General features: G+C 44.6%; 1 protein-coding gene across 2 annotated transcripts in view; it reads left to right on the forward strand.

The window, feature by feature from the left end:
- The window catches only part of LOC147016539 (zinc finger homeobox protein 4-like), a 257,312-nt gene that overhangs the window by 201,971 nt on the left and 37,841 nt on the right, over window positions 1-17,500 (forward strand). For both annotated transcript variants that reach the window (XM_085845278.1, XM_085845277.1), the window contains one exon: window positions 802-906. In XM_085845278.1, the coding sequence (XP_085701404.1) occupies window positions 802-906 (105 nt within the window). The remainder of the gene's footprint in view (window positions 1-801; window positions 907-17,500) is intronic.

The following is a 17,500-nucleotide window of genomic DNA, read 5'->3' on the forward strand; positions in this document are numbered from 1 at the left end:
ATGGTGAAGCGTGATTCATCACTCCAGAGCATGCATTTCCACTGCTCCGGAGTCCAATGGCGTTGAGCTTTACACCACTCCAGCCGACACTTGGCATTGCACATGTCGATCTTTCGCTTGTGTGCGGCTGCTCGGCTCTGGAAACCCATTTCATGAAACACTCGACGAACAGTGCTTGTGCTGACGTTGCTTCCAGAGTCAGTTTGGAACTCGGGAGTGAGCGTTGCAACTGACGACAGACGATTTTTCAGCACTACGCGCTTCAGCACTCAGCGGTCCTGTTCTGTGAGCTTGTGTGGCCTACAACTTCGTGTCTGAGCTGTTGTTGCTCCTAGACGTTTCCACTTCACAATAACAGCACTTACAGTTGACCGGGACAGCTCCAGCAGGGCAGACATTTGACGAACTGACTTGTTGGAAAGGTGACATCCCATGACGGTGCCACGTTGAAAGTCACTGAACTCTTCAGTACGGCCCATTCTCCTGCCAATGTTTGTCAATGGAGATTGCCTGGCTGTGTGCTTGATCGTATACACCCATCAGCAATGGATGTGGCTGAAATAGTCAAATCCACTCATAAGAAGGGGTGTCCAGATACTTTTGGCAATGTAGTGGACATTATATACATCGTCATGGAATTTTGTATGATGGTAACTTTAATATATCCGATGACTGCATTTGCTCAGTGTACGGCTGTTATTTCAGTCACATCACTGATAAATCTCGCACCTTCGAGTTTGCCGAATTTTTGAGTAATGTTTCTTGTATTAACCACCAACATACTTTCACTCGTTCCCTCAGCTTTGCCTGCAGCTGTGACTGAAAAAGGTTTTCTGAAAGAAAATGACTTGAAACATGGAATTAACCTTGCTGGCCATGCAGAGGAACGTCGAGATCTGGAACTTGGTGAGGCTCTCCATCTTTCTCTTCAAATGAGGACATTTAAAAAAAAAAAATCTTTTTTTAGCACATCTGCATTGCATGGTGTTACTTGATGAGAACTTACTAAATTTAATGCAATTGCACCTGATTAAGTGTTACAAGACGACCCGTGAACCCGTTTGGGTTCCCGTTGTGACAGCGGTTGATTTAAAAAAATCATTTCAAGAAAAAAAAAGATAGCTCCAGCGAACTATACCTCTGAAGTTGTTTGCATTGATCAAATTCTCCCGAAGAGTACTTGACTGAATCGGGAATTGATTTTTTAATAATTTTTTTTCTTTGCCCGATTTAAACGAGACTTGATACTGCGCACCGCAGGGGAATGGTGAGTAAGGTGGCCTGAAAATGTTTGCGATATCGTGTACCGTTTTGGCTGTATTTCGGGAACATACATACATACATACATACATACATACATACAAGATGAGAGTTTTAGTAATATACAGATAACTCTAACAAACTAATCTTTTAAAGATTTACAAATCAATCAATATTTGAGGACATTTCATCTTTCGATGCTTTATTTGGTGTTTCTTTTTACTGTTATCTTAGGTATCCGTGTCGTGGAAAAGTTGTGAAAGCTTATTTGTACCACTGTGATCCAGTGCTTTGATGTTTAATGAATAGGTTTAAGTGTTTTGTGCAACTTCATACTGAAATACACAATTTTGTGTATGTCTGTCTCTCTGTCTGACCGTCTGACCACGATACATTCGGTCGTTACTTATCCAATTCGAAAATGTGTTATACTTCGTCCTCTACTCATTTCTGAATACTAGAAGCGACATTTATCTATTCCATGGACCCTGTGTTATGTCAGCAAAAAGAGTTTGTCCACTCGCTTTGCTTATTTGTGCAAAGAAGAAGAGGAAAACGAACTCGTCTCACGATCACAGATATTGATGAAGAGGATTCTGCAACAGCCTTTGTGGCTCCGCCTTAGACTCTGCAACCTCCAATTGGAGAGCTGAACACTGAACAGGCTCCTCCCACCTAGACTGTTGGGAGGTGATGACGCATCAGTAGAGAACGTCCAATCAGAATTGACTTTGTTGATCGGTGTCTATTCGACTGTTCTTTTTCCTTACCTCATTCACTTTGTGCCAGTTTCACTTGTAGAGAGCACAACGAAAAGCTTTGTGGTTTTCTTTTAAGTCTATTTTATGGTAATGTCCTTCCAAATGTCTCTGTTTATGTCTATATTGATTTATTGGTTCACGGGCGCCAGCAGTGACCACTATTTTCGTTGTGTCTTTGTATGTCTGTCTGTCTGTTTCTGACTCTCTCCAGAGCATAGCTCCGTGAAGTTTGATGCGGTCTTGATGAAACTTGGACACAAGCTAGATACCATGGTCTAGTTGTGTCTTTTTGTATGAGGGGTGTCCCACGCCCCTTGTGGGCGGAGCCACGCCCACTTGAACTATTTATTTATTTATTTTTCTTGGTTTTTTTTCTCGCAATTTCATTTCCTAGAAGCTGTGTGTAATGTCCATAAGTACAACATATAAAAAAATCCGATTTGATTTGGTCAATTTTGACTGAAGAGATAGGTTTTTACGGTAGGGCTTCCTCAAAAGCTTCCACTAACTCAATTGTACCTATCGTGGCATTGTTCAATAATGGCCGCGAACCATCGTCACCTCTCGGCTAGTTCGTATTAATATTGATTACAAATCGAAATTAACACTAATAATATCCCCCCTTCCATGGGGGTTTTTCCTCCTTGAACAAACGCCATGTTAATGTGTATAAATACCTCATTGTGGTGTTTCGTGGGGCACCCACACCGGAAGTAAATCTATTGCAAACCATAAACACATGTGGTTGATTATCTTTTTAAACAGTTGCAACTGCTGTTCAGCACTAACCTTTAAGGGGAGAAACCCGACGTTAAGGCCCAGTCACACCTTGACCTTTTAGCCAGCTTATGCCGATTTTTGAAAAATTTGTCTAAAACACTGGCACACGTCAAATACGTTATGGGTAAGTTTTGGAAACATTGAGAGCACGCTGAAAAACACTGCCATACGTCATAGTACGCTGGCTTTCATCGCTGTACTTTGCGGTTGTCCTCAAATTTTAGCATGCTTGAAATTTCCTGACGTATGCCAGCGTATGACTCACAAGTTCCGCTACGCTGGCCATAAGTTGTAGGCACGTTATGCGATCGTTGACACACGTCGACACACGTTACTTGTAAATTAATCATAAGTCGAAACACGTTGAGGTAATGTTTAGCGTTCCCGAAACTTATTTATAACGTATGAGTAATGTGTTGTAGGCACGCTATGCGATCGTTGACACACGTCGACACACGTTACTTGTAAGTTACTCATAAGTCAAAACACGTCGAGGTAATGGTTAGCGTCAGTGTTCCAGACTCCCTGATTTTTTTTTTTTGTTTTTTTTCTTCGGTATGACGGTGATGTTGACACTTCGATTTCTAGTGCGGTTATGATTTAAATCGTTGAGCGGCAGCCTATTAATTATAATATATTATAACCGCACTCAAAATCGAAGTATCAACATCACCGTCATACCGAAAAAAAATAAAAAAAACCAGGGAGTCTAGAACACTGACGCTAACCATTACCTCGACGTGTTTCGACTTGTGAGTAACTTACAAGTAACTTTTGTCGACGTGTGTCAACGATCGCATATCGTGCGTACAACTTATTCCCATCGCATGCGGAACGTGTGTCTTACGGCAAGTACGTCGTAAGATGTACAAGACGTACTCCACTTACTACAACGTATGATAGCGTACTTTAGCGTTCTATTCACGTATACCAAACTTACCCACACCGTATTCGACGTGCGCCAGCGTTTTAGACGCATTTTTCAGAGGTCGGCATACACTGGCAAGATCACCAAGGTGTGACTGCGATGTTGACACTTCCATTTCTGCAGCGGTTATGATTTGAATCGTTGTGTGGCAGCCTTTTAATAGGCTACGCCACGTGATCGTTGGCAATATGTGCAGCGCGCTATGCATAAGTTAGACTATCGTTGGGCATAGGTTGTGAACGCCGACAACAGGCTAAGCATTCGTTGGTATAAGTTATCTCTTACACAATAAAACGTTCTGTGTCCGTTACTAATATGTTATGCATACAACCAACTCGTTATGAATACGTCCGAATCTTTTAAAAAAACATCAAAGTTCAGCGTAACCAGCGTTTTACATACATTTTGAAACGTTGCCATTGCTGGCTAAAACGTCAAGGTGTGACTGGGCCTTTAGTTTGGCATTATATGCTTTCCGTGTCCCCCACAGACTAACGGACCCGAGCCTAGATCTACTGTTATCTACATACTACTCCAAATAAGAGAGGATAAAAACATGACACTTCCTGCCGCTCCCATCAGGAGAGGGTGCACTAGTTTTTTTTAATAAATGACAATTTTGATTAAACAAGGACAGGAATACTATACTGTAAATGGTGGAGACTTGTAATACCTCGTCCCACTTGGAGCGGTGCTGCAGGATACACATTTACATGGAGAAATTGCATCCCCTCCAATCCCCCAAGACCACTAGCAAAGATAAAAACATCCCAATGCACTGCCTGGGGAATGCTGATACTACGTTGCAAGTCTGGATGTAATACAACTCCACTCTTGGGTGACTGACTTCCTCCACTCTTGAAACCAATATGTGGTTCTCAATGAAACCCTTTCTTCTCCTCTCCCTGTCAAGGCTGGAGTGCCCCCAAGGCAGTGTTCCAGTGCCCATCCTATTCCTAATCTTCATTAATTATCTCTCTGACTCTCAGGAAAATCTTTTTTTTTAATCTCTTTTCTGATGACTCCACCCTCTGCCGTGACATCCCTCATCCATCTGACAGACAGACAGGCAGCAGCCTCCTCCCTATCATCAGACCTTAACAAAATCACAAACAGGTCAAACACCTGGAATATGTCTTTTAACCCTGAGAAATCCCACTCTCTCACTCTCTCTCTGAAAGGACCATCCCAAAAACCCTCCCAAATACAGTGGCCTGTAAAAGTATTCACCACCGCCCCCCCCCGCCCCCAAACCACCAATAATGGCACATTTAGATGAATTACGAATTTTGTATAAACAGGTCAGGTCAGGTATGGGAGCATGTGCCAGAACAGCGCGTCGCTGCGTCCACTTTCCGCCGGTACTCCAGGGGCCTCCGTCTGGCCATCCCCCAGGCAGATGCCAGGCCCATCCCCATCTCCTTGAGATGATGGTCAACCTGCTGCAACCATGAGGCACGTGGTCGGCCCACTGGCCTCCTCCACTCATGAGACTCCCTCGCTGAGAGAATCTGGTGAGCAGGATCAGCGTCAGGAAAACGAGCCACATGTCCATACAGCCGCAGCTGACGCTCACGGACTATGCAGGTAACAAATCTCATCCGAGTCTCTCTCAGCAACCGCTCGTTGGACACAAAATCCGACCAGCGATAGCCAAGGATTCTCCGAAGAGACCTGGTACCAAAGGAATTAAGTCTCCGTCTCAGATCCTTGGTCAAAGTCCAAGTCTCGCACCCATAGAGCAAGACTGGAAGTACCAAGGACCTGAAGACTCGGACTTTCGTCCTCCCGCACAGGTACCGGCAGCGCCACACCCCATGATCCAGTGAATCCATGACTCCCCAGGCCCGACCCAGACGTCTATTGACCTCCGGCTCACAACCTGCGGAGACATGAATATCACTGCCAAGGTAAGTGAATCTATCCACGACCTCAACATCCTCACCACAAACAGACACAGACAGGACAGCAGCATCCAAGATGTCACCGAAAGCCTGGATCTTTGTTTTGACCCAAGAAATCCGTAATCCCAACGGCTCCGACTCCTCATTCAGCACCTCGAGGGCCCCCAAGAGGATGTCTAAAGTCTCCGCAAAGATGACTGCATCATCTGCAAAATCAAGGTCCGAGATCTTGACATTGCCAAACGATGCACCGCAACTTGATCTCTCCGACATCCTCCCAAAAATCCAGTCCATACAAGTGCTGAAAAGTGTGGGGGCAAGTACACATCCCTGACGAACTCCAGTAACAACTGGAAATAAGTCAGAGGCGGTACCACCACACTTCACAGCACTCTCAGTACCAGAGTAGAGTTCAGACATCAGATCGATCAGTTTCGGTGGCACCCCACGAAGACCAAGAATCCTCCAGAGGACATCCCGATTCACTGAATCGAACGCTTTACAGAGATCAACATAGGCTGCAAGCAGCCCCTGCCGAAACTCTCGTCTGCGTTCAGTGAGGACACGAAGAGCAAGGATACGGTCAATCGTTGACCTCTTTGGTGTAAAGCCTGACTGCTCTGGACGCTGGTGCTCAAGCAGATGGTGGCGAACCCTATCAAGAATTATCCGAGCAAAGACCTTGCCCGGCACTGAGAGCAGCGTCACCCCTCGGTAGTTGTTGCAGTCTTGGCGATCACCCTTCCCTTTCCAGAGAGGGACAACAAGGCCCCTCTTCCAGTCAGTTGGGATGATGCCTGTGTTCCAGGCAGAGCACAAAACTGCATGCAACGACGCGAGTGCAGCATTTCCACCAGCCTTGAGAAGTTCAGCATGGATGCCACAGATCCCTGGAGCTTTGCCCCGTTTCAACTGGTTCACCGCAGCCCGTGTTTCCACAAGCGATGGTGGACCACAGTTGATTCGAGGGTCAGCAACAGGGATTGTAACACCCTTGACGTCCAACTCGACAGCTGGGGGATCAGCCTGGTACAACCGCTCAAAGTAACCGGCCCAGCGGGCCTTCACTTCAGACTCCTCTGTCAAGAGCCTACCACTCTCTGCTCGAACTGCAGTGCTCCGAGGGATGGGCTTGGATGAACGTAATGCGCGAATTCCCCTGTAAGCGGGACGAGAATCACCTGTCCACAGGTGATGCTCTACCCCTCACAGATTCCTCGCACATAGGCCTCCTTGTCCACCCTCAGTGCACGTACAGTTTTACGCCTCAGCTCCCTGAACAGCTCAGCTCTGCCATTCAGCCTGGCCCTGCGACTCTGGTCAATGGTATCCAGTGTCCCTTGAGAGACAAAATTCTTCTTTGCCCTGCGGTGAACTCCAAGGCATCCACCGGCAACATCAAGGACGGTGGTCTTGAAGGTGCTCCACAACTCTTCAGGACCCCAAAGCACCCAGACCCCCCAAGTGTCCACTCAGCCTGTTCGCAAACTCCTCAGCTACTCTCTCATCCCTGAGCTTGGCAACATCCAGCCTAGGCTGGGATGGTACCATTCTCCAGGATTTAAGGTGCAGCTTTAGAGTTGCTACAACAAGCCTGTGGTCAGTATTGAGGAACTGAGCACTCCGGTAGACCCTGCAGTTCTGGATCATCCTCCAACGACCGTCAATGAGGACATGGTCAATCTCCTTTGCCACACCGCCAGCGTTGGAATACCAAGTCCAGCGATGAGCTTGCGGGCGCTGAAACCATGAACCAGCCACCCTAAGTCCATGACTTCTTGCAAAGTCAAGGAACTTAGTGCTATTCTGGTTCATAGTTCCTGACCCATGGGGACCAACACACACCTCATAACCATCCCTATCAGTTCCAGTCGATGCATTGAAATCCCCCAAGACTAGAAGTGTATCTCGTCTGGGGCACTGATCAACCACAGACTCGAGTGTGGCGTAGAATGCATCCTTCACGGTAAGATCACTCGCCTCAGTCGGAGCATAAATAGAGACCAGGGAAATGACACCTAAGGAGTGACGAATCCTTAATCTCATAATACGCTCGTTGACCGGTGTTACCTCAATTATCATTGGGGTCAGCTTATTGGCCACAGCTACAGCAACTCCTTGGGTATGGTAACCATCAGAGCGACCAGACCAATAGTAGGTGTAACCACCCACCATTATCTCGCCGCAATCCGGTCTCCGAACCTCAGAGAGAGCTGCAATCCCGATGTCCAAACGCTTGAGCTCAGATGATAACAGAGACAGGTGATCATCCTCTCTTAGGGATAGGACATTCCAGGCACCCACCCGAAGGGACCGCCTCAGGTTAACCCAAGGAGACCGCCGTCTGGTGGACGACACCTCAGCACCACTCCGACACACTCTCCCGCAATCTGACCCAGGGATGTTACCCCGTGGTTTCCCTCCTATCAAAGATTGGGGGTCCCGAAGGCTTTGCCCCAATCCCATCATCCGGTGAGCTGCCCTGCGAAGGGAAGCTGCACAGGAGGTACTCCCACGGAGTGGGTTTTCAGATTTTTTTGCGTTTTTGCGTTTTGCGGAATGAAGTGTTTTACGGTGGCTGGAGTGCAAATCATGCCACCAACCTCCTAATAAGAAGTAACCCAACTGCAGGAGGACGTCCGCAGACACAGTTGGGCACTAGATATGGATGGCCGTTGGCTCACAAGGAGCTCCTCCGCCCTTTGACAGGTTTTGTTTTTAATCCTGCTGGGTGTCCATATCCAAACACCCTCCTCACCAGAAAACCTGGTGGGGGAGACGGTTTAGTCGCCGACAACCCGACCATGGAACAGGTTAGTACAGGTTTACATGGTACCTGTAGCAGGTCACAGATCGAACCTGACCTGACATCAATAAATATCAATCAATGACATATCCTGACATCAATGTATAAACAATTTTTCCAAATTAACTTTTTTATTAATAACTGAAGAGATCAAACTGAACACTGTTGTAGTTGAAGGAGGTTACATGTCAGGAATAGCTGTAAAAAAAAAAACCATGTACAAATCAAAATTCACTGGTTCTAAAAGTATCCATTCCCTGAGGCCAGCACTTAATGGAAGAACCTTCTACAGCAATGACTGCTGTGAGTGTTTTTCGGGTACATCTCGACCAGCTTTGTAGAGTGAGATGGTGAAATATTCACCCATTCTTCATGTGAAAATTGCTCGCGTTCTGCCAAGTTTGATGGGATCATCGATGGACGGTAATCTTCAAGTCTCTCCATGAATGTTCAATTGGGTTCAAGTCATGACTTTGACTGGACAACTCAAGAACATTTATTTTCTTCTTATTCAGCAACTCCAGTGTGGCTTTATCTTTGTGCTTCGGATCATTGTCCTGATGGAAGTGAATCTCTGACCTAGTTTCAGATTCCTGGCTGATTCGAGCAGGTTTTCATCAAGGATTCTCCTGTACTTTGCACCATCCATTGTCCCTTCTATCCCAACAAGCTTGCCAGTCCCTACTGATGCCAATCAGCCCCATAACATGATGCTGCCATCACCATGCTTGACAGGAGGGATGATGTTGACTGGGTGATGCACAGTGTCAGGCTTGTGCCAGACATAACGCTTTGAATTTAGAGGTAAAAGTTCAATTTTTGTCTCATCTGACAACAAAACCTTTCTCCACATACCTGCAGTATCATTAAGATGCTTTTTCACAAACTCTATACGAGCTTTTACATGTGTCTTTTTCAGTAATGGCTTCTTTCTTGCCCGATGTCGATAGAGGCCAGCTTTGTGAAGGGAACAGGATATTGTTTATTGATGAACACTGACCCCCATCTCAGAAATGGAGTCTTGCAGATCATTCACAGTCATTGTTGGATTGATAGTGACATCCCAAACCAATTTCCTGCTTGGCCGGCTGCTGAGTTTGGATGGGATACCTGATCTGGGTAGAGTCTGGAGGTTATGATAAGTCTTCCACTTCTGTCTTCATTTAGATCATTTTTTAAAATCTCTTTTTACATGTTAAGTTAGATTTCAAATCTAACTCAACATATATAGATTTCATCGTACTCATAGGGATAACGAGTGACTGTAATCTCTGATAACCCTCCGCTGAAGGGTGCTTCTCCACCATTTTATGTCTGACTTCTTTGGAAAGCAACTTGGCCTTCATGCTTGCCATGTTGGGTAACCAAGTGAGTTGCACCTTAAAACTCCTTAAGGGGCTGTCACATCTTGACGTTTTAGCCAGCGTATGCCGACGTATGAAAAAGTTGGCGAATGCGCTGGCACACGTCGAATACGTTATGGGTAAGTTTTGTATACGTTAAGAGCATGCTGAAGCAAGCTGGCATACGTCGTAGTACGCCGAGCTCGTCGACAAATTTTGTGCATGCTCAAAATTTTTCGATGTATGCCAGCATATGACTCACACGTTCCGATTACGCTGGCCATAAGTTGTAGGCACGTTATGCGATCGTTGACACACGTCGACACACGTTGCTTGTAAGTTACTCATAAGTCGAAATACGTCGAGGTAATGTCTAGCATACCCGAAACTTATTTCTAACCGATGAGTAACATGCTTTGAACCTATGCGTAACGTATCTCCAACGCATATTGACGTATGTAGACATATTTGACGTCTTCCGGACGACCACAGAACTTACCGAACGGGTTTCTAACTTACAGCTACCGTATAATGGCGTATTGGCAGCATTTAGGGGAATGGGTATATAAAAATGGGGTTCACAGGAGGAACCCGTCAGTGTTTCAGACTCCATGGTGAGTAGATGTCCATGTCATCCGAGAGATGGAGAATCCGGCAAGGCTGAGACGACAATACCTACTGGCTGTCCTCCAACATCAACATGACCTCATCGATTTGACACTGTACCAGTTGCGTGCCAATAGAGCCAGGAGAAGAAGAGGTGAACTGAGGAGAAGGAACTGGGTGAGAAATCGCACATGAGCTGCTCCTCTTGGACATCAAGACAAAACTGTGTCTTCTTGGCCCTCTTCTTCGCAAGGGTTGGCTGAGAGGAGGTGGAGGCCACGGACGCAGCTATTGATGCCACCGACGATGCCCGAGAGGCGTTGGAACCAGCATCCTCTCCGTCAGAGGGTGAGCGTGATGGGGAGGGTGTGGATGATGATGGATCCTCCTTGCATCCGCGTCCACGGCCACGGCCAGGAGACTTCTTTGCAGCATTCTTCAAAGTTTTCTTCGGCATGACGGTGATGTTGACACTTCGATGTCTAGTGCGGTTATGATTTGAATCATCCAGCGGCAGCCTTTTAATAGGCTGCACCACATGATCGTCGGCGATACGCTGCCGCGCTATGCATAAGCTAGACTATCGTTGGGCATAAGTTGTGAACGCCGACAACACGCTAAGCATTCGTTGGTATAAGTTATCTATAAGTTATCGAAACGTTCTGTGTACGTTACTAATACATTATGCATACATCCAACTCGTTATTATATGCCCAAAACTGAAAAAAAACATCAATAGTTCAGCGTACGCCAGCGTTTTAGATAAATTTTGATACCTTGCCATACGCTGGCTAAAACGTCAAGGTGTGACAGGGCCTTTAGATAAGAGGAAGAGCTTAATTTTTAAGTTAACCACTGATTACATCGAGGTGAAACCTATTACACTTATTTTTTAACCTTTCAAACAAATAATTTGCTCCTGAAGTGATTTTGGGTTAATGAGGCAAAGGGTTTGAATACTTATGCAACTGAGAATCATCAGATTTTCTCTGTTAATCTAACTTATTCACATTTTATCTGCATTTTTTAGCTTGAACACTTTGGTGTAGTTAGTGAAGTCTCGATATGTTAAGTTTGATTTGAAAGCATCATGAAATAAGCTCACATGGCATCAAAATGGGAAAACTTTGGGGGGGGGGGGGAGGTGAATACTTTTGCAGGCCACTGTACTTTCTCAACAACCCTCTCAAATATGTTCAATCACCCAAACTTTTGGGTCTCACACTCAACCATGATCTCTCGTGGGAAAGCCACATTTCAAAGTTGGCCTCCTAAACCAGATGCTGCCTGGGCATCCTCTGTTGTGCAAAGTCCTTTCTTGGCACCCTGTCAGTTAAAAGCTACGTGGTGTAAGCATTAGTAAAAGCCTGAAAATTAATGATTAAAATTGATGGCTACATGTTATAAGTTTTGTTTAGCACGGATCGATGAATTGTAATATAAAATGCTTCATGTAATGAGTTAATTTTGATTGTACATGGCAATATTGTACTGTAAACTGCCTGTTGAGATTTGCGAAGATGCTGGAACATTCTCGGAATAAACTTCCAGGATGGACTAAAGTCATATTTGCTGGAAAGCATGGGATTGTTCTGTGATACTATATAAACCCACGAGAGGGAGGTGTACAGATGGGCCACATGTGACAAAAAATGTGTTTTGATCGTCCCCGTGCTTGATTTTTCTCTGATGAGTAAACAAGGTGTTAATGTCCAGAGTGGTTGTTAACGCGTGGAGCCGATTATAATGAGGTTGATTTTAACTCATTAAGATTTTGTATCGGGAAATAATTCCTTTGAGCTCTTGAAATCATCCTGGATGAGCCAGCGCACGAGAGGGAACACCGCAACAAGACTTGAAGGTTCGTCAGCCCGGAGGACAAGGTGAACGCGCGTGAGTTGTGCCGGCACTACTGAGACACTGGGTGGCGGAAACAACTCGGTGTGAAAATCGGAGATGGACATTGTATGTAATGGTGAACTTCCTCATTTGACTTTGTATCTGTTTATTTGAAATACAAGTTTCAAAAACGTTGCACTGTTGATGTGATCATTGTAACGTCACTCAGAAGTCACAGACACTAACTGACAAAGATCCATTCGAGTGGTAGCTGACCTGTACGTTTGTTCATGACCCTGGATTGCAGTCATTTGTGAATGTTCTGGATACGGCACCATGAACAACATACGTACACCAAATGGAGAGAAACCTCTGCGGTGCGTGTATCATCCCACACCCGATACACACCTGAGTTCTGATTCACCTATAAGGCTTTCATCCACAGCTTGATACACTGCTCTCCCGTTTGGCCTGGGCCCCTACCTCACACCTTGCTCATCTTGATGCTGTGGAAACCAAGGCTTTCAAGATCATTGGAATTCTCTCGCAATGAAGCTGAGTCTATGTGACTTTTACTTCACCTTCGCTGGTGGGTTGGGGCCTCTGCAATCTTCAAACTTCTTTCTGGTCTTGCATCCTCTGTCCTCTCCATGCTTTGTCTCACCCCCCAGGAAGCTGGAGGATGCACACGGTCTACGAGCAACCGCCTTCCAAATGAAACTACCAAAACCCAGAACCACTGCTCACCTCCATTCATTTGTTCCTCTTTTTTTCCCACCTTGAGATCCAACTTCCACACTCACTTCTATCTCATTTTTCCCTCCAGATCGTCAAGACATCTGTTCACCGCCATCTCAATCCATCTTCCATCCAAAACCATGATCTTTTCTACACCTGTTAAAGCACCCTGATCCCTCCAAAAATTTTGCTTCTGTATACATATTGTTATGGCCTGGTGTTTGGGGCTCACCATGATGGGAAGCACTCGAGTTTCTCCTGAACACCCGGCCCTGAGGCCGCCGACCACAGAGAACTCCATGGTCCAACAGGCTGTAGTTCTTACACAGCCACCGCTACTTGACTGAGACTACTGGACTAGCAGGGTTACACTTCGATGTTTTCATGATACATTTCTATTGGTATGGCAACCTAACCGGAGGCCACACCCTCAGTGCCACTCCTAGGTGACCTACTGCCGAGCGGAACAGATAGGATATGCCGAGCGGTTCTGGCTCTGTGGTGGGAACGAGAGGGAGAGATACTTATTGGGCCACGTCCCGGCGTTGTAGCTCATTCTTGGATTCATCTATGTCTGGCTCTTGTGGAGGTTCTGTTGCAAAGCTTGTCAGGCTGTACTAACCTCTCTGCTGCCTCCCCTTGCTCGAGCTCTTGCCAACCATTCTGCTTGAGCTCTCGTGCTAACTCATCTTCGACCCGCGTCTTCTGCACACTTGAGCTGTTGTTGTTGGCATTGGGTAATCAAGGGTGTACCGCGAGGTAATCAAGGCCTGGTATTCCTATGAGAACTCAAACGACACATCGACTTGCATCACACATACAAGGCATTATGCATTCAATTACAACACCAACAAAAGCTAGAAAAGAAGGCGAACGCAAAAAGTACTGTGATTGGTGAGCACTTGGACCAAGCCATGATTTAGAACCATCCAAACTTAATATGGTGTCACCATGACACCACTCTCGGCACCGATGAGGAAGAGAATGTGCTTGCTCTTGAAATGTCAGGCTTTAAGAGAAAATTTGTTATTTCACTGCTCAGTGTGCTGCCTTTCACCAATATGAATCCTGAGCTGCAAATTTTCAGTAAAATTTAACCGGAGAGTGCACCATAACAGCCATATGACCTCATTTCCTTGTTTGAGGTTAGTTTCTTGTTTTTCAGATGTACAAACACATACATACAGAGAATTGCCTTGTGGGGGTTTGTGCCCATGACCTGACCCTGGGTACCCCCAGCACAAATGCAAATCTGGTGGAGATTGAGCCACGGTGTGGAATTGTATAAAATCAAAGAAAAGGCCTCTCTCTCTCTCTCTCTCTCTCTCTCTCTCTCTCTCTCTCTCTCTCTCTCTCTCTCTCTCTCTGTCTCTCTGTCTCTCTGTCTCTCTGTCTCTCTGTCTCTCTGTCTCTCTGTCTCTCTGTCTCTCTGTCTCTCTGTCTCTCTGTCTCTCTGTCTCTCTGTCTCTCTGTGTCTCTCTCTGTGTCTCTCTCTGTGTCTCTCTCTGTGTCTCTCTCTGTGTCTCTCTCTGTGTCTCTCTCTGTGTCTCTCTCTGTGTCTCTCTCTGTGTCTCTCTCTGTGTCTCTCTCTGTGTCTCTCTCTGTGTCTCTCTTTTTTATATATACATATATATAGGTATACACACACACTCTATATCGGTATAGTATGCACAGAATTCTGCCCTTCGTTTGCAGCACATACCAATGTGTAATGTGTGCCTTCATGTTATTGTAATATCACTAATTCTGCTCCAATGCTGAAATGTTTTGTGATTCTTGTAATACTCATTTATTATTGACCGGTTGAATGGCCTGCATGTTAAATTTGCCATTGCAAGCGTTGGCTGATGAATGCGCTATCTGGGCTGTAAAGTGCTTGGATGATTGCACTGTCTAATGGTGTCTGCAGTGCCTCAGCAGAGAAAATAACAAAATTTTAGATCAAATGGCCTTCGCTCTTACTGTGCAGAGAATCTCATTTTCTGCTGCATTGCCATTCTCTGATTTGATGTTTGGTTCAGTAAGTTTAATATTCCACCCGCACTGAAGATTGCAGTTGTATAATTATCAGCACTGTGCAGATCAACAGATATATTTACAACACAGTTTTAAAAATTAAATTAACGACAAATAATCAGACAACAATAATGATTGTTAAAATATGGTTAAACCATTGAATAAATTTTTCACTGAAAGTCATCTTGGAAAAGCCTAAACTTCTGGTGTCTCTTAGTTCTCAAGTGTAATTACACTGTTGCCATTTTTGTAATGAGTGAAAAGCTTGGTGCAGGATGAGCCCTTTTGGTTTGTTTTGTAAAGCATGGTCTCATTTTGTCTCCTCTACTTCAGTAATCATTATGAGACTGTTGAGAAGCCTTATCATTCATTCATCTGCGGAATAATGCTCACAGATTTGTGTTAATTCTGCAAGCCCATCTTATATATTGCTTGATCATTATGAATCTCCTTTGATGATGAAATGGTTGTTATTCGAACAATGCCAGGCATGATGTTGAAATGAAAAGCACCGTGAGATGCTAATTATTGTCTGATTGATATAGGTACTTACATTGAGTTCATCTCGCTTTCATTTCCCTCTTTTCGGTCAATATCAATTTCATTTCCCCAGCCGGGCTTGTATATTGGGTCCTGTCAGTTCATCCAATGAGGGTCCTGTCAATGAGTGCCAGCATGCTTAGGGTGCATCAAACGCCCCCTTTTTGCGAAAGTTTGAAAAACATAACGGCGATAGGACAGATGTGTTCGAATACATGAAAAAACATTTCTCTTTTTTTTTTCAGAATTTTCGGTCATCATCTTGGGGGTCCACATCGGGGTTAAAGTTCGGGCACGCAGCTCCTGCGCATTTTTCAGAATAAGTGTTATTTTTCACTGTATAGTGATCAAAACTTGTGTCTGGTGGTGAAATAATTCTGACATATCAATGTACTGCTCCTTTGGTGATGTTTGTAACACGGTTGGCTTGTAATTTGTTGGCAGTTTCCCGGAAAATGGTATTTTTTCCCGGAAATTGTGTTTTCTCGGAGGATTGTGTACATGCGCCATACAATGATTTGTGTCTGTATAAAGATCTCATACGCTATGGATCTGTGGACCCCGAGGTTTCTGCATCCACTATCAAAGCTCTACAGCGTCATCTTTGTTACTTAACAGCTGAGTTTGTGCCCTTAGCCTTATTCAGTGAGGATGTTCCAAGTGCAGAGAAGCGTCGACTGGCTTACCGTATCATCTCTGTCAAGCCTGATAGAGAGGAACTTGGACTATTGCTTATTGGGCGCTTTGGTACAGACTTCGGAAAGCCTCACTTCCCCAAGGACATTCACTTGACATCTAGCCTATCTAACTTTGTCTCGGTTGATTCTTGGTTTGTGTTCCGAGAACTTGAACTGGACGATTCATTCTTAACGTATGAAGTGAGTGAGTGGGCAACACTTCCAGCCTATGTGGATTCAAAATGTAAAACCAAAGCACTCAATGTAACTAATGATGCGGGTGAACGTCTAATAAAACTCGGAACGGACTGTCTCGGTGCAGCTAGGCCTGAAGAACACTTTCAGAATGTGCAACAAGTCACTGAGAATGACAGGAAAGATAATCCGAATCTCCGGAAATGCTTGAAACTTGATCATCAATGATATTATATGAGTACCTTGATATGAATACACATAATTCTGGGTAATAAAGCCGTGAATTTGACAGAACCGACGCATTTGTTACTATTTTGTTGTTTTTTTTTTTCTGGGGAAATCACCAGTTTCCCGCTTCTCTGGCAAATTTCCCGGAAAATTTGATTGGCTCTATATTACTGGAACATCACCAAAGGAGCAGTACATTGATATGTCAGAATTATTTCACCACCAGATACAAGTTATGATCACTATACAGTGAAAAATAACACTTATTCTGAAAAATGCGCAGGAGCTGCATGCCTGAACTTTGACCCCGATGTGGACCCCCAAGATGATGATCGAAAATTCTGAAAAAAATGAGAAATGTTTTATCATGTATTTGAACACATCTGTTCTATCACCGTTATGTTTTTCAAACTTTCGCAAAAAAGGGGGTGTTTGATGCACCCTAAGCATGCTGGTATACTGTGTTGTAGTGGCGACCTGTCCAGGATTGTGCCCAATAGCCAAGGAGACTGCTAAAGCAGCACCAACACTGAACAGAGTTTGGTCCCAATCTCCTCCTCCTCCCTCTCCTCCTCCTCCTCCTCCTCAGTCCGCCCATTGTTCCGTCCGTCCAGAGCCTCTTCTCAAATATAACTGGACGTCTTTCTTTTGTATTCGGCATATGCATATATATGCATATATATGCACATATATGCATATATATGCATATATATGTGTATATATATATATATATATTTATATATATATATATATATATATATATATATATATATATATATATATATATATATATATATATATATATATATATATATATATATATATATATATATATATCCATCCACCACACTTGATGCAGAGCGTTGGTAGTGCCAAAGT

This window comes from Eptatretus burgeri, chromosome 11 (assembly GCF_056783735.1).
Source record: "Eptatretus burgeri isolate ZD-2024b chromosome 11, Ebu_testis_v1, whole genome shotgun sequence".
NCBI classification, from domain to species: Eukaryota; Metazoa; Chordata; class Myxini; order Myxiniformes; family Myxinidae; genus Eptatretus; species Eptatretus burgeri.